Source organism: Vespa crabro, chromosome 5 (assembly GCF_910589235.1).
Source record: "Vespa crabro chromosome 5, iyVesCrab1.2, whole genome shotgun sequence".
Taxonomy (NCBI): domain Eukaryota; kingdom Metazoa; phylum Arthropoda; class Insecta; order Hymenoptera; family Vespidae; genus Vespa; species Vespa crabro.
Window position 1 is genome coordinate 5,105,263 of NC_060959.1, and position 22,500 is coordinate 5,127,762.

General features: G+C 31.9%; 1 protein-coding gene across 14 annotated transcripts in view; it reads right to left on the reverse strand.

The window, feature by feature from the left end:
- LOC124424362 (cAMP-specific 3',5'-cyclic phosphodiesterase) overlaps nt 1-22,500 on the reverse strand; it is a 335,250-nt gene that overhangs the window by 104,620 nt on the left and 208,130 nt on the right. For 4 of the 14 annotated variants that reach the window (XM_046963283.1, XM_046963284.1, XM_046963287.1 and 1 more), the window contains exon 2: nt 7,349-8,918. The exons of 9 other annotated variants lie outside the window; for them this stretch is intronic. In XM_046963283.1, the coding sequence (XP_046819239.1) occupies nt 7,349-8,466 (1,118 nt within the window). In that variant the 5' untranslated portion in view covers nt 8,467-8,918. The remainder of the gene's footprint in view (nt 1-7,348; nt 8,919-22,500) is intronic. One more of the 14 variants, XM_046963286.1, reaches the window with a different exon arrangement.

Below are 22,500 nucleotides of genomic sequence, written 5' to 3' on the forward strand. Positions count from 1 at the left end.
CTTTTTTTTCTTTAAAGAGCTAAACAGCAAAAATATATTACATTGATTTAAACGCAAAAAAGAAAAAATAATACTTAGATAGCAGATAGAGTTTATAAAATCATAAGTGTACAATCTTGTGAATGAATGGAAAATAAATTTACATACTATTATATAATTTATAATTTATAATTTATCTCGCAGTAGGAAAGTTATGCATTGACTAGAGTTCAGAAATGTTGTGCTGCGAACTAATAACCGTTGAATAGAATCTCTGGTTGCAGAAACTTTCTCTAATATAATTGGTAATAAGTTTGTCTTCTAACAAGGACGGTCCAACATTTGCAAACCGCGCCAATTTAATCCTGTTTTTACTTATTGCCTCGTGATCATGCATCAATTAATAATGCGGCTAATACGTGCTAGAAACTAATTGCAAACGTGTATACAAATAAACTTGGTGAATTTTTCGCCATTAGGTTTAATTTTATCTTAATATTCGTTTCGCCGAAAATTTCGCAGTAAGATCAAAGAAAACTTATTTATCGATGCTTAAGAAAACTAAAGAGTCGTTTGAATAAACAGTAATTTGAGAATATTTATTTCCTAGAAAAGTAAATACCACGAAGTATCTTCTTAATTGAAAATATATAAAATATATTCGTCTTTATTTCTAGTTAATGCATGGAAATATCGCGAAAGATATCGTTGAAAAAAAAAAGAAAAAAAAAACAAAAAAGAAAAAGAAAAAAATATCTATTCATGCGAATGTAAAGCGAATGTCTCAACAATTCATCGAAGTTTTAAATATCAAATAAAACACGTAAGTTTCTTTTTTAATAATCATTCTCATTAAGTACATATAACATTTCATTAAATATTGGCAAAGTGTATTGAACGCGAACAAATTATGAAAGTTATTCGCATTATATACACCTGAATATCTGCGAACTGTCTGAATCATGGAAACAACAAGTCCAAATGTATAAACTTATACGCTACTATTACATATATACCTCTCTGAATAATGGAATCTCATCAAAGTTTCTTTCTACTTCGAAAATATACCGCGAATATCGATTATTTTTATTACTATTCTTATTCCCTTTCATTTTTCGAATACGCACTTGTGACTGACGCGACTCTAGCAATGGGTATTACGAAGAAATATAAAATTGTTCAACTCAAATTGATTCTGTTTTTTATTCTTTTTTTGTGTTTTTGTTCTTGTTTTTGTTTTTGTTTTTGTTTTGTATCGAACCTATTAAAAATATTTGATTTTCAATCGAAATACACGTGGCGTGATTCACGCTCATTCACATCAAAAATGACGAATTTTTGTCGTTGGGCACGTGTAAAATTCTTAATAGTACATTGTCGAGAGTAAGTACGAATTTACAATGCAAAGAAACTTTACAATGCAAAGAAAGATTACAAATAAAGTACATAAATGACATTAACATATATTTCTCACGGATTTCTCTAAAACATATATATTAGTACGACGTAAATTTTCTATAGAAAATAATAAAAGATTCTCTTTAATCGCTCGTAATAACCATGAGAATTTTACGTGACACGTAATAACCTTGACAAATACCTACGTATCATATAACTATTGCGATTGATGAATATTGCAATTGTTCTTGTCAAATGAAACCTCAAATATATACTCTTAATCACGTAGAACGAATATATATACACAAATACGAAAAAGTCCCAGAGTATTTTTCTACGAATGTTTGTCTTTTTTCCTTTTTCCTTTTTTTTTTCCTCAAATCGTCGGTACCAATGACAATTACCTTCCCCTAACTTCCCATCCCCACCATATTTTCTTTGGTCCATTCCCAGATGTTCCAACAGACTCTTCCTCTTTCAAAGTCCCTGTCCCTGGAGGCATTTATAAAAGTACGGAAAAAGGAATGAAGAAAAATGGGGAACGAACACACCGGATGTACGTATACGATGAAAAATAATTTCTCTTCTTGATACTCGAATTTCTCTCGCGGCTAAATGTCATTGCAACAGCCGTGCCGGTAATACCCGAGTACACGTCGTCTATTAATCATTTTGCGGTCTTCCTCTCTATCTCTCTCTTTGTTTTATATATATATATATATATATATATATACGATTTTGGTCGGTTTGAGAGGCTTTTCGATTTACTGCTCCGTTATATAAAATTCTTTTGAAAAGTTGGAAAATGAAAGATACAAAAGGAATAGGATAAAATGTGAAATAAACTTCATAAATAGAAATAAAGAAAGAAATGAACCCTTGATTAACTAGAACTACAAAAATAAAACTTTGATACTTGTTAATAGCCATGCAATGTATTATTAATAAACCTTTAAACGTGGCCGCTGTGTAACATTTGTCAAAGTCCATCCTCCAGGAATGTTTTCCGCTTTGGCACACGACCAAGTGATATAATATTTCGAAAACAGGCAGAAAGAGAGAGAGAGAGAGAGAGGGAGAGAGAGAGAGAGAGAGAGAGAGAGAGAGAGAGAAAGAGAAAGACAGAGAGACAAACAGACAGACATTGATCGTAGCAAATTCGTATATAAGTTAATTCACATAGAAATTATTCAAATAGCACGTTAAGGAAGGATGAAAAATAATCTTTGATAAAACGTCGAATGTCTAAGTACATACGTAATCGAAAGATAGCATGTTAACGTTTTTTAATCCTTCGAATAAATATTATACCATCTATCCGTTAAATTACAAACATGGAAGGTAGTTCGCAAGTAATTCTAGCCTTACCAAAGCTTTCGTGTTCCGATTTACAAAATTAACCGCGAACATGACGAGCGATCGATCAAACTTTAAGATTAGCTAAGAGCTAATGTTTCATGAAAAAGAGATTTCATTTTATCATTCTATAAGATATAAATCGAAAAAGAAGAACAAAAGAAACGAACTGAAAGAGAGACATAGAGAGAGAGAGAGAGAGAAAGAGAGAGAGAGAGAGAGAGAAAGAGAGAGAGAGAGAGAGAGAAGAAGAAACATTAATAATTACTTTAAACTTCACGTGATACAAATTAATTGTTCATTCATAAAAATTCATTTATAAAAATCGCAAAAATATAAAAATTGTACTGAACTGGAAATGAACATGACGTAAACTCAATCGGCATACTAAATGAAAGTAATAACGTCATTGGTACTTCAAAAATTTATACGAGTTCGATTTATAATTGGGGATGATAAAGTTTTTAAATATGAACGCTGAATTACACCTTTTGATGAATTAAAGAGCGAGAGAGGGAGAGAGAGAGAGAGAGAGAGAGAGAGAGAGAGAGAGAGAGAGAGAGAGGGAGAGAGAAAGAGTAACAGAGAGTAAAATATTTTCTCGATATGAATAACTCTCTCGTCGCGAAACATACCAAAGGATGAAAAACTTCACAAAAAGGACGAGTAAGTAATAGAAGCCTTTGATAAAAAAGGGTAGAATAATCAACGAACGTCTCATCTTTCTTGTTACATACACACGTATATATATATATATATATATTATATATATATATATATATATATATATATATATATATTATATATATATATATTATGGGGACCGGAAAGTAATGTCGCTTTCTTAAATTAAATTCAAACGAATAAATTTTTAACAAGTTTTTATTTTTAATCACAATCAAATATCGACATGCGCAGAAACGACATTACTTTCCGGGCCCCCTAATACATATACATATATATTTATATTAACAATAGACATTATAAAATATTCGAAAGGAAGCTCATTCAGACGGAATGTCGTAATTTGGGCAACCTGTTACAATATACGTTTACGATCGAAAATTTTACACCGAAATAATAATACCGTCTGAATTATTTACATTCTCAATCTCGCTAATATAACTTCTTAATTATTTATAAAAGTAACTAAAAACTTGTAAAACTTTTACTCTCGAGAGTTAAACACAGTCAACCGTAAAAATTCATCACTTAAAGGATTAAATTACTAAATCACTAAACGAGATTAAAAGTAGACGCGCGTGCGCGTTTACGTTCGCATTTTGCGAATACGCGTTTTAACAATGACGTCAGAACGAGCTCGATTCGAAATGTGGCTAACGAAGCGGTTGAAAAAGAAATCAAGCCGACAAGTTTTCCACTCCCTTACACACCACGCACGCACTAACACACACACACATAGTTATGTACATTGTCATAAAGAATCAATCGTATCATAAAGGAGACATTTATAAAATGATTTAACGGGAAAAAAATTTACTATAGCAATTTATTTTATGAGAGAATATATAACGCTTGATTTCTCGTTGAGGTGGGGTGTTTTCTTTTTTATCTATTACTTTTTTTTTCTAATCATTATTTCTTTTATTTCTTTTATTTATTTATTTATTTTCTTTTTTTTAATTTTTAGAAAAACTTTTCATAGAATAATATATCTACACGAATGTTATCATTCGATGACGAAGGATTAATTTTGCGTGTGTATAACGATCATCATTGGATAGATCGTTACTCCTGATTTCGAATTCGAATAGACAAGATCGAAAATCGTAATGTAGGTCAAGGCGAAATGGAGAAGCAGCGTTCTCGGGTACGGCTTCCGGCCACGCGAACACCAAACACGTAATTACGCGAAGGAAATTTAAAACGTTTATTATATTAAACTGACTTTTGGTGTTACAGATTACATTTCGATATAATTACGAACATGCGAGTATAATGCCATTCAAATGTACCGAGCTTTAAGATAGTAAGACCCCCTCTCTCGGAATCTACGAAGTTCTACTTCCATGATATTTCAAGAAAATTAAAAAGAATAAAAATAAGAAGAAGAAAAAGAAGAAGAAATAAAAGCACTAAAACTAAAAGCTAAATTTGAAACGAGTTGCAAGTTTACTTTAGAGAACGTAGAAAATAAACATATATGTGTATATATATATGTATATATTATATGTATACACGTTCACGTAAGATATAAACTTACGAATAGACATACGTTCATCATTGAAGTACTTCCCTTTTAAAATCATTTTTTCTGTTTTCCTTCGTTGCAAGACTTTTATGACCGAGAAATATATCTTAGTAAAGTGAATGAAAGAAAGAGAGAGAGAGAGAGAGAGAGAGAGAGAGAAAAAAGAGAAAAAGACAAAGAGAGAGAGAGAGAGAGAGAAATCGATAAAGATAGAGAGAGAAAGAATGGTGTATACCCAAGAAAAAAAGAAAGCTTTTTGCTCAGCATCTCTTCTCTATCCTTTCCACGATGATCACGTTGATTTTTATTACAACCTTTCTTCCTTGTTACCATTTGCCATTTTAAGTTAACTCTATCGCTTATATCATCAAGAAACTTTGTGCGACGTCGTTTCATTACGAGAAATATTTCATTAATTCAAGAATGAAAGACAAAACTTAGATATATTCATATATATATATATATTGTAGTCGTATAAATGTCGTTGATCGAAAAATTATAAAAAATGGAACATAAATCAAATAAGATATCATATTATACTTGGATGTGAAACTTTCACAAAAGAAACTTTTAATTAATATTAAACATACGTGTATGTATGTATGTACGTATATACGTATGTATATACATCTATATACTTACGAGACCTGGATACAATTGCGAAATTCCGAATTAATTAGTATTAATCCTTTCCTTTTTCTATTAAACTCTGAATTCGTAAGATGAAAGACAAAGTAAAAAAGATTAAAAAAAAAAAAAAAAGAACGAAAGAAAAAGAGACAAAGAAAAAGTGTGATTCTCCGATTTGAAAAGTCAGTCCAAAATTCCTTTTGTCGAATAAAATGCGCAGAGCTACCTTTATATGCGGGTAATATTTAACAATGGAAAAGAAAAAAAAAAGAAAAAAAAAATTAAAACGAAAGAAAAAATAACAAAAAGAAAGAAAGAAATTCTATTAAACCGATCACCATTGAAATTTGAAGCGTAACGCGAAATCACAAGAATCATTATTCTCGAAAAATTAATCGATCGAAATCGAATTGTGTTTCTCTGAAAGAATCGATGAAACTTTAGATTTTTTTTTGTTCGCGATGTACTACAAAAGTGAATTTTAAACAAATCAAATACGATCGGAACTCGGAACGAATAGTTACGGTTCGACGAACAATGTACGAGAGGTCGAAATTGTATTGATCTTTTATGGTGATGTTAAAAACGTGTCTTTATATATATATATATATATATATATATATATATAGTGTATATGTATATGTATATATTATATATATGTATATATATAAATTTTATTCGTTCCTCGGTATCGAAAATAATTCGACGTAAAAAAATTCAATTTGGTTCTAGCTCATTGAAAAAAAAAAAAAAGGAAAGAAATAAAAGACGAAATTAATAAATCCTCGGGGGTATAATCCTTTTTTACCCCGAGGAAGAAGGATTTTCACGAATAATCTAATATTACGAAAGATTTGAAATAATCGCTTATGGATACTCTCTAAATTGGAATTAAATTAATTCTAAACAATAGCCAAGCAAATGAGCATTTCTTTGGATAATAGTATTAGAGCAGATATTGCTAGGGGCAATGCAGTTAAAGTTCCAGTTACATGCATGCCTTAGTAATAGCTATTACGAGTGAATACACCTCAATTCTCTCTCTCTATCTCTATCTCTTTATCTCTCTCTCTCTCTCTCTCTCTCTCTCTCTCTCTCTCTCTTTGTCTCTCTCTCTCTCTCTCTCTCTCTCTCTCTCCCTCTCTCTATTTCTCTCTCTTTCTCTGCCTCTCTCAGTCAACGTAGTAAATATAGAGAATAACATGATACCATCGTCTATACGAAGCTGCTGTTCACCGATTCTATTATCCGTAATACGGAATCATAATGTATTCTTTCTAAAAAGACTATCAGTATATTGTATAAAGCTAAAGCAAAAACAATATCACAGAAAGATTAAGATGATCAATTTATCTCGATAAATCCCAACGATATTACATTATATATTTTCCAATATATATATATATATATATATATATATATATATATATATATATATATTTATTATGAAAGCTAATGATAAAGCGCATGCATTATTTGACAAGTCATGAAAGTGATAAAATTCTAATGATACGAATGAGTTAAGCACGATATATTATCTCGATATATTACGAGAAAAGCAATCGTTCGTTTTATTTTTTATTTTTTTTTTTTAATCAGCGTGCTGAAAGAATACGAAAGACTCGAAAGCAATGTGCCATCTATTCTCGTAGATATACATATAAAGCTAAAGAGTTAGACCCAGTGAACTTACAAATCACTTCGACGAGGACACATGGCCAACGGGGCAACGACCAGGGGGAGGCTAAAAGTCATCGACAATCGACTACTCACTCTAAAAAAACTTCGGATTCGCTTCGGGGCAACACCAACCTAGGCAAGACGATGGCCTTCTTCCTCCTGCTCTTCAAAGTCTGCGCGGAGAATTGAAATTCCGTTGAGTTAATAGGTGAATGAGGACTAAGTATAGTGATCTTTCGATCGCTGCCACCGGGACTTGTCAATGAGAAAACGTTTGACGGCGGTGGAAGGCTTAAATGTTGAGGTAATTTTCTTTCGAGCCCTGTATTTGCAAAAAGTCCACGACGAACCTCGGCGTTCAAGCTTTCTTCGCGATGAAGATTTTCGCTGCTTTTAGACTCGACCTGAGTTATAATCCTACGTACGTCCTTGCTCGATGACGTTAAGAAACTACGATAGTGACTTTTTGAAGTTGTCAAATGGGTTTCCGATGAGGAGGATAAAGATTCTAAAGACTTTCGTTCGTCGCTATAACGATCGTCGGCACTGAGAAAGTTTCTCGAGGAACGTAAGCTTTCCATTGATCTTGCTGTCACTTGGCCACTACTACCACCAGCTGTTAAAAGATGTTGTTGCTGTTGTTGTTGCTGTTGTTGTTGTTGTTGTTGTTGTTGTTGCAGATGATGATGCTGTCTTTGCAATCTAGACAAACTTTTCACTTCAGGCTCATAATCTTCCTGACTTGAACTGGATTGCGGACTTCGTCTACTCATGAAAAGACCCAGTCTAGTGCCGGAGTATCTACTACTGGTGTTATGTGTCATGTCCTCCTCGTTAACACAGATCGTCGTCGATGAAAAACGATGACTACTCTTTTGATGACCCATCAAAAGCGACTCGGCTTCTTCAGGAAGATCAACGGAGTGTCTGTCCGTTCCGGATATCCTATTGCCTTTCTCATCGATCACAAGTGGCTCGGGACATTCCTCGTCCTTAGGTATATTCTCGACCTCGTTTTCGGAAGCATATTCCATCGTGTCGGATTCATCGGCCGAGTCTTGTCTACGAATAGTGATCTGACCACCGGAAAATGTTCTAGCTGACGTATATGCCTGCGCGTTCATTATCTTTCTCGTTGTCGACATAGTTTTTTTCTTTATCAATTTGTTGGTCAAAGTTACCGGCATATCCTCTGTATCATCCTCTTCCATCTCGATAAGATTTCTCTCTTTCTCTCTCTCTCTCTCTTAATTTTTGTTTTTGTTTCTCTCACTCTCTCTCTCTTTTTTAATTTACGAAAATACTCTCGAGAATCCTCTATCGCTTGGATTAATATGAAATTTTAATGATTGGATCAACGAGAGAGGATCGGTTTTAAAGAGATTTAAAGGAAGGGATGAAGTGAAGTCTTAGTTCGTCAGAAAATCATCGCGGCAATTAAATCTTTTCATTCATTTTCACATATCTTCGATTAAAATCACTTGGCATCGAACGATTTGAATGATACTTTTGAATGAAAAATTTAAAATCAGATTTGGCTTCCTCTTCTTCGATTTACATGGCTTCTTAATCGTTCAGAACTGCTCTTTTCACTTTTTTGTTTAGCACATCTTGCAAATCCTTGATCGAGACGACAACGACGACGATGACGACGACGACGAAGCTGAAAGTCAAGGATATTTTACCAGACTGTTTCAAGAATGCGAACAACGAGTCGAAACACTTGGAATCACAGGAACGTATCGGCCTTTGTATAATTACTTCGCAAACTATACCACGGTTAACTTTGTATGGTATCTTTCGGGAGATGAACGTACTTCTTAAGAAAGTTTATAGTTCGAATCAAACAAGAATAATCCCATGGAAACTCAATGTTCTGTTTGATTAATGAATATTAACTGTAAACGTGTGTATCTGTATTTATAATAAAGAATTATCTAAACCAAACAAATCTGGAATTAACGTATAAACTCTTTTTAAGAAGGAAAAATTTCTAATTAAAAATTTATATACATAATCATACGCGTTTATCATCTGAAATAAATCGATCAACGATCAATCGTACTGAATATTCGACAGAGTGAAAAATTAAAAAAAAAAGAAAAGAATCTAATATACACATTTCGACCCTCTTTTTTTTGCAAATGAAAAGAAAGAAAGAAAAAGAAAAAAGAAAAAAAGAAAAAAGAAGAAAAGAAAGATGAAAAGGAAAATATCATTTTCTCGCGTGCTTTTCGTTAGGAAAAGATAAGAAAAGCTTAGAATCCTTCTAATCACCTTTTTTATTCCCTTCCTTAATTATCGCTATCGTCCCTATCCTTAGCACGCATCTGAAATAAATAGACTTTTCGTTTCCTGTTTCAAGGAGAACTCAAATATCTCTCGGCATCCTCGAATCACGTTATCGCGTGACTGGCACGAAGCCTTTTTTAAAATACTCTACAAAGTTACACGGCAATTCTCCCTGATCCTTCTTCCTCCCATAAACCGACTTTAATCGTTTTTGTTCTATCAATAGCTCAATCTCTTCTCATAGAATAATGTTTTACGCATTTCCAAAGTTCTATCTTCTTTGAAATTTTCGCAGCTATTACATAATAAATCCAATTATTGTTATTATCCCTAAGATAAAAAAAAGAAGTACTTTCGTATGGGACCTACGTGAAAATTCAATTAAATCAAAAGTAATGATTAGATAACGTGACTTAAAACATTGTTACGTTTACATTGTTAATTCGTAACAGCTGATTTTGACAACGTATCACATGTACGACAATGCCTCGTAATAGTTCTTTTTTTTTCTCTCAATCAAAATCACCTATGTAGCAACATAATAGAAGACGAAATTCTAACGGATTTAAAAATAAATCAAAAGAAAGGTATAATGTATGAATGAAACATAATCGAGTTCAACGATTCAACGTAATAATTCAAGCGTGTAATTCCATGATTCATGTACGTTATCTCTTTCACGTGAGATTCGAATGGATTCGTTCGTAACAATGGCCGCGCGTGAAACAATGAAAACAATGAGAGAGACAGAGAGAGAGAGAGAGAGAGAGAGAGAGAGAGAGAGAGAGAGAGAGAGAACGACGTCCTATGTCCTATGGTCACACACATACTGTATATTTTTCTTCTTTTATCTTTTATTTTTACAAAGCAAAAGAAATGAAAGAAGAAAAGAAAGTTCTAAAGCAGACGAATTCGTAAAAACAAAAAAAAATAAAGTTACAAAAAACTACTGAACGTCTACTACTCTAACAGATGGCTCCTAGGAGATACTTCTCCGAACTTATGTGAACGAAGATCTCTCAAGAGAGTTGCCGATAATATCGTAACTTTAATGTACGATATTATGTATAAAAGTAATGCTAACCTTCATCCCTTTTGTCCTATCGAATTGAATTTGAAATCTGAAAGAGTTTAAAATGATATCGCTTTTGTAAAATGTTTTCTTTTTTGTGAACGAATTTGATGAAATTTAAATACGTTCGAAAAAATGTTCGATCGAGATTATATCTGCTCGAAGGACAACTCTGGTAGACCGATTGACTGTGATTGTTTTCGATATCCCAATGGAATACGTATTTTCGATTTTATTTTATTTTATATATACAAAAAACAATTTACTCTTGTTTACGTCGATGTCATACGTTTTTATTTACGATCTTTTTTTTATATGTGTATATATATTATTTTTTAGGATAAGGCACTTAAATTATTTTGCAAGTTCAAAAATATATATACATGGATACGTGTTATTACATTTCATACTCCTTAAATATTATTATCGATTTAAAAATAAATGAAATCGTACCACCAGAGGATAAATATACAATTTTTAAATTTAATCCTTAAATGCATATATGACTTTATTGTTAAATGCATACATACAGAATAAAAATATATTAATGTTTAATGCAATTCAATGGGATCATTTAATATGTATGTGAAACAATTTAATTTTTCATTAAATTTTGTTTATTTCGAAATTATCATTACGTTGTTTTTCAATTCTTTCGACGATAATATTTTCTCAAATACAACAGGTATATAAGTTTTCTAACCGTTTTGAAAAAAAAAAAGAAAAAAGAAAAATTATATATCACGCACCTTAACAGGGCTTAACATTTATTTCCTTTTCATTTTTCTTTAAGAGAGGAAAAAAGAAAAAAAAAAAAAAGAAATAAAAGAAAAAAAAGAAAAAGAAAAAATAAATCCTAACATCGTATGACAACAAAAGACGTTTCTCGTATTCAACGTAAACATGATATAGCATGACGCGTCGATTCTAAGCGTGAAACTCATTTAATCGATTTAACAGGATACCTTTTTAAAAAGTCAACACACCTTTTTTTAAATTTACGCCTTATGCGAGAAGCACTTTCCTATTAATATCCTTTCGAGTTATAAGAAGAATGAGAGTTAGTAAAGAAGCCGAGAGAGTATGATATACGAATCGCTTCGATTTCTTTCATAACGAGCACATTTGTGGAAAAACGTGGAATTCAATCGCGATAATTCTCATTCGTGTATAAAAGAAAAAAAAAAAAAAAGAAACAAAAAAGTTGATAAAGATTAGATCGACCGATAGAAATTGTAACGGCATCAAACAAAATGAACATACATTATTTTGTATTGCTGGCGGGTGATGTTATCACCTTAACCTAGTACCACAACTTATAGAATTACGACGTTTCTTAAATTAACGCGAGGTTAACGTTTTTCTTTTTTTTTTCTTTTTTTTCTTTTTCTTTGTTTCTTTTCCTTTCTCTTTCTATTTATCTCGAAAAAATTGACCAAACATTTTGCCAAGAAAATTTGCCAAATAATTTCTCTTAGCCGACATGAATCGACCACGACCTTTACCGATTTAACTAATTTAAAGCTTTGGCAAAACCACCTACCTAACTACCTACCTATCTACCTCTCTCTCTCTCTCTCTCTCTCTCTCTCTCTCTCTCTCTCTCTCTCTCTTTCTCTTTGACGCTAATTTATCTTGTATTTAACTTTGCCAATTTAACATTGTATTTTCGTTCGAACGGAATCATCCAAGTGGAACGTACGCAATCGCATCCTAAATTCAAATATTCGATATAAAAGAGACAAATACATATGTATGTTTGTCTGTGGAAATGCGTATGCCCTTTTAGAAATATTTGAAATATTTAACTGTAACGTAGACGCATTATTGAAAATAATGAGACAAGGTTATTCAATGAATATCGTATTAACGATAAACACCCTAAATATCCAGGGACGTGTTACCTCGATTTCTTCGTCAAAACGACTAAGGTGAATAGGTAGTTGTCGTAGATAGGTATGTAGGTAGATAGGTAGGTAGGTAGGTATTTAGGTAAGTAGAGAGTTCGCGAATAAGGGTCGATCGACTCCGAGGTCAACGACGACGAGAACGATTCATCGAGTTCACCTGAGTGGAAGGATACGTGCGACACGATAAAGGTAGACACGATACGTACTACGTACTTAGATAGATTAGGTACAGAGTTATGTGAATGCATAGATACATAAAATACATACAGAGATACATAAATGAATATGCATGTATATCTATATAATTGTATTGTACGTACATACATAGTTATATACGTCTATCTAATATATTGAAATCAGGAAGAAATGGATCGAAATGGCGAGGTCGTACTTTATCGATATAAAGATTCTCTCGGGTTCGTTGCTTCCGGTTTAAATGGATGTCAGATAATTTAATGACTTCATCGATTCCACCGGAACACCAGCAACCCTGTCTACCTACTTTGGTTTACCTAGATTGCCAAAGTTCTAGGTCAAGCAATCCTGTCGCTTCACGGACTAGAATCAATTAACCCTTAACAATTATCCTAGCTAATGTCAAAACGATCTGTTTTTGTGTTACATTTCCATGTCCAAACTTTACTTCTATCGACATCTTATCTACCAACTCACGTCCATCCTACTATAATCCCATGGGAATTTATCTGAATTTTTATTCGTAGTTTATAATTTTCAGAGAGATAAAAAGAAAGAAAGAGATAGATAGATAGATAAATAGAGAGAGAGAGAGAGAGAGAGAGAGAGAGAGAGAGAGAGAGAGAGAGAGAGATAATCGTATAGTAATTTTATATAATCCCGTAGTTTTCTCTACTTAGTATTCTTTATAAGAAACTGTAAAAAATATGAGTAAGTTATTAATTTTACGATAAAATAGTGACTTTAGTAAAGTTCCTCTATAAAGTACTTTATTAAAAGACGTACGTACCATAACCATAAGATCTCTCTCCGGTTGAAATGAGAATGCTTTGATAAAAGCACGTCGTTACTTATAATAAAGGATTATCGTGACAATTTTACAAAATGCATTTCTTTCATTCTTTTAACATTATGATGCCGTTCGATGGATATGTACGATTTCGTAAACAAAAAAACAAAAAAAAAGAAGTAAATAAAAGAAAAGAATATTATCGTTAGAACGATATTCCGTATTTCATGATACTCTTAGAAAAGAAGGTCAATAATCATTCCTATTTATCCTTGAAGTCTAAAATAAAGTATGTCATGAGTCGATTTCAACGTATATGCAGAGGAAATAAAGCAAACGAATAAGAGAAAGAAAAAAAAAAAAAGAAAAAATATACGTGCTTCATACATCAATTATACCGTAGAATATTCAAAAACAAAAGCAATTTCTATGTTTCTAATGAAAAATACTGTCTAAACGTACAATAGATATAAACGTACTGAGAATTTTAATGAACGTTAACGAGACAACGAAGTTAATATTGGCGTTGTTACTGCTGCTATCGCGTATAAAAGTGGACTTAAAAAAAATTACGAGTGTCTCTTATTCTTTTCCTCTTTTTTATTTTCCTTTTTTTTCTTGGTTTTTTTTCTGTTTTCTTTTTTATTCATTTATCTCATAAAAGGACTATTTTTTGTTTCCATATTTCTTTTTTCTTTTTTTTTTTCTTCAACGATTTTTACAACGTACAAGGGGTTTCATTGAAACAGTAAAAAAATCTGGTAAATCCCACGAATTACGAATGTGGTGACGCGAAAAGAAAGAAAAAATATTTGCCGTTTCAACAATTTATTGACTTTAATCAGAGACTACGTTTAATGATCTCTTCGAGCTATAATATAATAATATCGATGTCATTAGAACAACTGTGATCATTTCATCTCTTCTCTTTTCTTTTCTATTTCTTTTTCTATATTTTTTTTCTTTTTTTTTTTTTAGCCGTTTTTTGAGACCGTAAGCTGACATTTCAAAATTGCATGATGAAAAGAGATAACGAGCGTGCCATTTGTCGAACAAGTTATAGTTCTTTCGAGAGATCATTTTCAGGAGATTCCATGAGGGTGAGAGAGAAAGAGAGAGAAAAAGAGAGAGAGAGAGAGAGAATTTCGTTCATGGTAAAAAAAAAGAAAAAAAGAAAAAAGCAAAAAGGTAAAAGGTAAAAGGAAAAGAAAAAAAAAGAAAAGGAAAGAAAAAAAAAGAAAAGGAAAGAAAAAAAATATTACACCCTCAGTCAAACCTATCTTCGAGATTATCTCGAAGAGCATAGAATCGTGCTAGCTATTGGCTAGAATTAAGGGTAGGTTCGCAGAAAAAGAAAAATATAATGGCTGATATAAAAGCTTTCAATTCTGATATCGATCTCTTGATGATAATGACAATGACGATGACGATGTTAGTTAGCATCAGATAAACAACAGATCTAGATATGTAAATAATTTAATATCTCGACTCGTCGAATTTTTGTATTACTTTGGAATACCAACGGAAATGATATTACATTAATTTCGGACATATGTGAATATCTATGGGGTAAATTTTAAAAAAGGCATACAGAATTCAATCTACGGTCAACAATAATGCAATGTCGTTGATAATGCAACGTTCGTTCCTAATCCTTTATTATTTAAACGGTAATAAAAACGCACGAAATTTCGTTCAACCAAATGCGCTCGCATTCGATAATTAAATATAAAAATACGTGTTAATTGCGAACGAACGTTAATACGAAATGGATATATTTTTTATATATTCTGATACGTAAACGGAGATTTATCACGGATATGATTTTCCATAAAACGGAAAAATATTTTTCTCTAGAGGAAAAAGAACGAATATCATCGTTCTAATAACTACGTTATTCGATGGGATATAGTAAAAAAAAGGAAATCGAATTTAATATTACAGGGAATATATATATATATATATATTTTTTTCCTTTTCTTGTTCATTTTTCTTTTTTTACTTTTCGCTCTTTCTTTCTCTTTTTTCTTTTTTCTTTTTTCTTCCTTTTTTTCTTCCTTTCACGTACGAAAGCTATCGTTGCTTATGGTAATTACATTCCCATGTATATATAATTATTTATGTTAGTTTATTTATCTATTTATTTATTTAACGAAAAAGCACTCACACAAATGACCTGTTTGCACGCAGTGCTCTTTGATAAAATCATGTACTATAAAAGATGTCTATTAAATAACACTTAGTAGAAATGGCAATGGTTCGATCGTGGAGCAATCGTTGTAAATAAAATTAAACGTACGCTAGTAAGGTGGAAAATGGGAAAGGGCGATACATCCGATTCTGACATATTTCACGTGGCATCTACTAACAGTTTATCAGAGACATTCAACTACCAATCTACTACGTTGTGTAACGTTGTTATGGCATCGATTACTATCGAGGCTTCGCGTAAAATTAAACGATACGTCGTCGAGTCCGTTAGACGCCAGCAAACGCTTAATTATCACTTTGTTGTTTTTAACGTTTGCTTCGGTAACGTAATGTGCTATTGTAACACGTTTATATACATCCATTATGTGATTCCCTTTACTCATATATCTTTTTTTTTTCTTCCCTCTTTCCCCCACTTCTCTCTCTGTCTTTCAAGTAGAACATTTTTTCATTTAAAAAAAAGAAAAAAAAAAGGAAAGAGAAGTTTTTAAGAACATATCATTTATACTTTCGGAATTATTCGATGTTACAATTTCATACTAAGCTAGTAGTGGTTAGTCGATTTATTGAAATTTCAATTGCGAGATTATGGTCGGACTAAGATAGTATTCGTATCCACTGAACAAGCTCGAAAGGGATTACATTAGAATGGTGTAAACGTCAATGGAACACTTTGGTATTCGTAACCCTTTGGGAATAATGTCATTTATGGAAATTAAATGCAATGGAGACAAATACCGATCTCGAATAAGGGGACAAGTTGGAAAGAAGAAGGAGACGTGGTTAACGATCGAAAAAATTCGAACGAAGGAAGTACGGACATGTTAATTAAACGCTTCATGAATACTATGAATGAAATTTCTAACATTTAGGGTAGAGAAGTTTCGTTGAGCGTATCGCAAGAGAATCACGTGTGTATTCCATTTCTTCGTGCTTTTTCATCTTAAATGAAAGAAAAAGAAAAATAAGAAAAGAAAGAGAGAAGAAAGAAAAAAAAATAATAAAAGGAAACGTAAAAATAAAGGAGGAAAGGGGGAGAGGTGAAAAGAGCAGAAGAAAAAAAGAGGAAAGAACAGAAGAAGAAAGAAAAAATAGCACGAGCATTGAATTTCGTTCATTTCGTTGATGTCGTAGAAACAGCAAGAAAAGCTTTTGCCTCGCGTCGAGAAGAGTGCTTTTTAACGTGCAGCTGAAACAACTTCTTCGCGTAGGCTTAAAGTTTGTTTTGCTTTTTCAAAGTCAAGACGTTTATTACGTCGTCTCCCGTCGCGCTTTTTCGATCAATATCGTAATTTCAATTATACGATAATACATACGATTGTTATCTTTATTATATTATCAATGACAAATAGAATAGAATGGAAATAGAATAAAAGTGCAACGAACTACATATATTACCTTGAGGTAAAACGTCTTTAGATAGACAACGTGGTGGTTCAAAATATACTAAGAATGAGATTTTCTGTTCGATCAGACGAAAGATTGGCCCATCTCCAAACACTATGTCTCACGAGAAGTCGATAACAAATGCGACTTTTATCGATTCGTTGAAACCTATATAACTCGTTACGTAGGAGGAAATTTAGAAGAAAGTTCGCCGAGAGTTCGAACGTTATGAAAGAGTTTCACGATCATTTATCTCACATCGAAAAAAGTTTTAAAACGTCTTAGGAGACTATAGATATCTATATGCCATATAGATTAGTCTAAGAGTACACGTATTTATGTATGTAATGTTATATATATATATATATATATATATATATATATATAAATAACATATATAGGGATATACATATCTATGTACAATAGACCTTTTTTCATTTTTTTTTTTTTTACTTTTTTCTTCTTTCTTTTTTTAACAGTAAAAATCCATACTAGAGATTCTACGTAAAACAACATAGAAGGTAAAGATAAAAATTCCAATTTAACGTAAAGCATAGGGCGAGAGCATTTTAAAAATCTCCTGAGATATTTTCAAATATAGAAATAAAATCTCGAGAAATTTTATAAGGTGGAACCTTTTTAATGGGAATTAATATTCGAAATCTATTAAATATAATCAACTAGATTGCGACAAAGAGAGGCTTGTGGTTCTCGCACGAGTGGACATCTGTTTTTGTTGAAATTATTTTATAACAAAAAAAAAAGAAATGTAAAAGAAGGAATGAAAGAAAAAGGAAAAGGTCAGAGAATACCCCGAGGACAGGATTCCTACTTTTCTTTTTTCTTTTCGAGCACTCAAAGAACAATAAAACGAGAAAAGTTATCCATTCCTGAGAAACGGACTGTTTCGCGAAACGAGTTACGTTTACTGAATGAAAAAGAGGGAATAAAAAAAGCTGAGCTTTCAACGGAATATTCCGAGCATTTTATCCAAATTTTTCTCTCTCTCTCTCTCTCTCTCTCTCTCTCTCTATCTATCTATCTATCTATCTTTCTCATATCTTCTATTCTTTCCTTTTTCCAAAATTTTGGAATAAACCCTCAACAGAAAATATTCCCATGTTATACATGAAAGATCTGTTCGTCTGTGTTTATATTTTTCAACATAACGTCATTTACGATCGATTGGATTGACGATACACTAAAAGCTTTATATATACAATATCTTGAATATACTGACGTTCCCATAAACAACACCAAAGCTTATTGCTCTCCCTTTGTCTTTTTTACTCAGGGTAAAAAACGTCGTACAAAGGGTATTTGTACCATCGTGTTCATTAGTACTGTCGTGTTCCCTTTATTATCTGACAGTATTCAAGATTTTACTGAAAGGATTTATATATCAATTGAATATGAAAGAAAGATGGTTGGTTAAAAAAAAAAAAAAAAAAAAAAAAAGAAGAAAAAAGAGAAGAAAGAAAAAAAAGATCCAGATTCTTTTTACTTTTATCATTGTTAACAAAATATTTAATAAGACGAAGGGACAATGGATGAAAACAACTAACGAAGTTTCAACTCGTTATGAAAATGCACCGATCTGTATTCTTTATGAAACATTGAGAACACTGTTGGTATTATTTTCCAATATCGATTTTCTCACGATATTATAAAAGATTTCGAAGGCTCTCATGTCTATGTAAAAGATATGATTAATCGTGAACTACCATTCGTCGCGAATATCAATTATACGTTTTAAATTCTTGTCTCCGTAACATCGAGCGTAGGATCGTAATTAAGCTCGTCCTCAATAGAAGTGCAATTCAACGAGAGGTAATTCCGCGAAAAGAAAGATTCATCAAGAATGTAAATCCCGTTGGACGAAGCATAGGTAAATGCTCCCTCGTCGTGTTGCTGCTACGTCATAAGAAAAGAAAAAAACAAAAAAGAAAAAAAAAGAAAAAAAGAACAAAAAAAAAGTCTTCCACACGAGATTTCCATGATTTAGCTGAAATAATTTTTTATTGGATAAAATATAGATTTGTAAAGAAAATTATTATCGTAGAATAAAACTTTCGTTTTTTCAAATTGTAAATAAAAATTAATATCTATTCACCGACTATCGGTGAATTTTTTTTACCGTTAATGAACAAATATTTAACACGAATAACGTAACTATGTTTTATATATATATAAAGGACATTAATTGAAAAAATTTTGAATGATCGATTGAAAAGGACAATTATAAAATTTTCATCTAAATGATGAGAAGAGATACATACAAATCATATATTAGAGAGCTGATAGTGAATGTAAACAATTATCGCGCGAGCGCGCGAATTCGCGCACATCCACCATCAAATATCAGTAATGTCTGAAGGGGGACGATGGAGAGTAGGGGAGGGGATCCATGGATATCAATAGACTATAGAAAGTCGAATTGGAAAAGCGAGCGGAAGCACAGCAGATGGAACGACACGATTTACCACCGGCTGGCCATCCTTGTTACTTGGCACTTAGCCAGGATCATATCGATCCTGAATCAAGAGAGGTAGAATCATGGCTTACCGAGGCCTTCCTTCCCCTTTATGGCGAGAGGCCGGAATTTGAAATTCATACATTGTTCGCGTCTCACGGAAGGAAGTTCGCTCAGGACGATGGTTCTTGTCGTTTGATATAATTATTTACATGTATTCTTAGGATATTGCATGGTGGAAAAGGTCAGGTCACGTTTCATGAAGGATATATATCAACTTAATTTTATGAAAGTTCATTTTTTCAATTTTTATATTCGTAATTTTTTTACTCCTTATTATCTTACTTATATATCCTATTGAGATCGCGATTGTTGGATAATAATGAACAATATTTTTCATTTATTCAAAAGTATTTTTTTTTTTTCTAATAAATTATATGAATAATCCTATATCCTTATTGATCGCGTATGTTCAACTGCGTTGACGAAATCTCTCTTTCTCTCTCTTTCTAGAGAATTTCATCGATTACTGGACCACTTCGAAATAGGGAAAAACTGGAAAATTTGGAAAAGAAGAAAGAGAAAGATATAAAAATAGAAAAAATAGATTAAAAAGAAAAAAAAAATTGGTTGAAACGTTTCGGTCGAATTAAAAATTTTCTACGTATATCCTCTCACCCGTTCAACTATCAAAAACGTATTGCTTTTTGATGCGTTCATTTATTTTTAGACAGCTAACAGGTGGAGAAAAGTTTCGTGGTAAATATCATTTTTCTCTTTGTGTTCCGTGTTCTTTGACGTTCCGTTCCTTTCAAAATATTATTATATTCACCATGAAGAAAATAATTTCCAACTGAGTCTCTTATTTTCGTTATTTCGTTATTTTGTCAAATTCAGATATGTCTTCGATTTTCTCAAATTTATAATATATCCATTACTCCTTCTAAATTCTCAGTCTGAATTAATTTACACGACGATTTCACTCTAAAATCAATTTAATGGTAATTATAGTAACTTGCCGATGTAAACAGAAATAGCTTTCGTTCGCCGTACCAATATTCGTCCAATTGGAGAACGCAAGTGTTATCGAGTCCTCGTTACAATGGTGCAAACGATGACACGAAACCAAAAATAGTTTTCCTCTATTACTTCGAAATAATCATACGTATATATATATATATATATGTGTGTGTGTGTGTGTGTGTGTGTGTGTGTGTGTTTTTCCCTACGTGTATATAGCTACATATAAATACACTCGTAGAAACGTTTAAACGTATAAACGAAATTTAATGAACGAAATCCTTCTCGTTAAAATCGTACAAACATACTTTGAACGATTTACGTTGTAATAACTAAAAAATATTGTTTTTATTAAGCGCTTGCTAGTTAACGTCATTAAAGGAGAGATAGTGAAATACCAAACGAATACGGTAAAGTTTGTCAAAAGAAAATTTGACGAAGGGTTAGTTAAAATCGATAGTAGTAAGAGTAGGTCATATTAAAAAGGATGTTCTATTCGAAGAGATAGTAACTTCAAATTACTTTTTGATATCTTTGCATAAAGCCATGTATAAATAATCCAACTGCAGGTCTTTCCTTATGTAGATATATCTTACGGTATGACAAAGAGAATTCTGTTGTATAATATACAATTCGTATCATAGTTCACAGGAACTTTTCAAAATGACTGTACGTTTGTTTTGCATGCCTGTAATAGAGTTTATTATTTGCATCTCTATTTCTATGTCTCTTTTACATACACACATATACACACAAATACGCACATATGTAAATATATATATGTATATAATATATACATATATATATTTACATGTATTATCTTGTATATTCTCTAAAGTAAATTTTGATACATCTTTGATACCACGGGGGGAGAGAGAGAGAGAGAGAGAGAGAGAGAGAGAGAGAGAGAGAGAGAGAGAGAGAGAGAGGCAGAGAGACAGAGACAGAGATAAATAGAGAGATAAAAAGAGAGAGAGAGAAAAAGAGAGAAAGAGAAAATAATCTATAAATTTTATTATATTATTACTTTCTAATCTATTTCTAAATTATGATTAATTCCATTACATTAACATAATAAATTTTATCAATCAACTTATCTTTTACTTTCTTTCAAAATGGTTCTTCGTTTCTGGCTTCTTCAATGAATTTCAGTGTAAAATGAATTTCGTGGATAATGAATTTTGTTGCTATGGAAAATCGAAAAAAGAAGGTATCGATAGATAAGAAAGAATTTTAATTTAAGAATCTTCCTCACACTCTCTCTCTCTCTCTCTCTCTCTCTCTCTTTCGTTCTCTTCTTTTTCCTTTCTTTTTTCTTTGAAAATAGGTATTTCAAAAAGTTCTTTAACATGCGAGATGAGATTATCCTCAGAGGGAGAAAGGTCATGCACTTTACGCAACAATGAACTCTCCTATATCATCAAAACCAGACGTCTAAGTTACACTTATTTTCTTTTTCTATTTCAATTTTTTAATTTTACGATATAATCGTAGAATATACAATTATATATATATATATATACGTAGAGTTGTAAAATTACATTCGAACGATACGAAATTTATTGAGAAGAATTTTCGTTTGTTATATTAACGTATCAAATTTATGTTTGTATAAGGAAATACGTCATTCAAAGAACAATAAATAAGATTTGTGTAACAAATAATCGTCACGAGAGCCCCATCCATCTTGAAAGAGTCGTTTCGTTATTTATCTCCTTCAAATTTGATTACTCTTCTTAATCGATATCGTCGTTAGTCGTTCGTCGTGAAAATTTAAACGCATTGCGTATAACGATGACTATATATTACGATCGATCGATCGATTGATCGATTAATCGATCGATCTCGTTTTAGGTTTCAATCTACCTTCCCTTACATTAATTTATTTTTTCATCC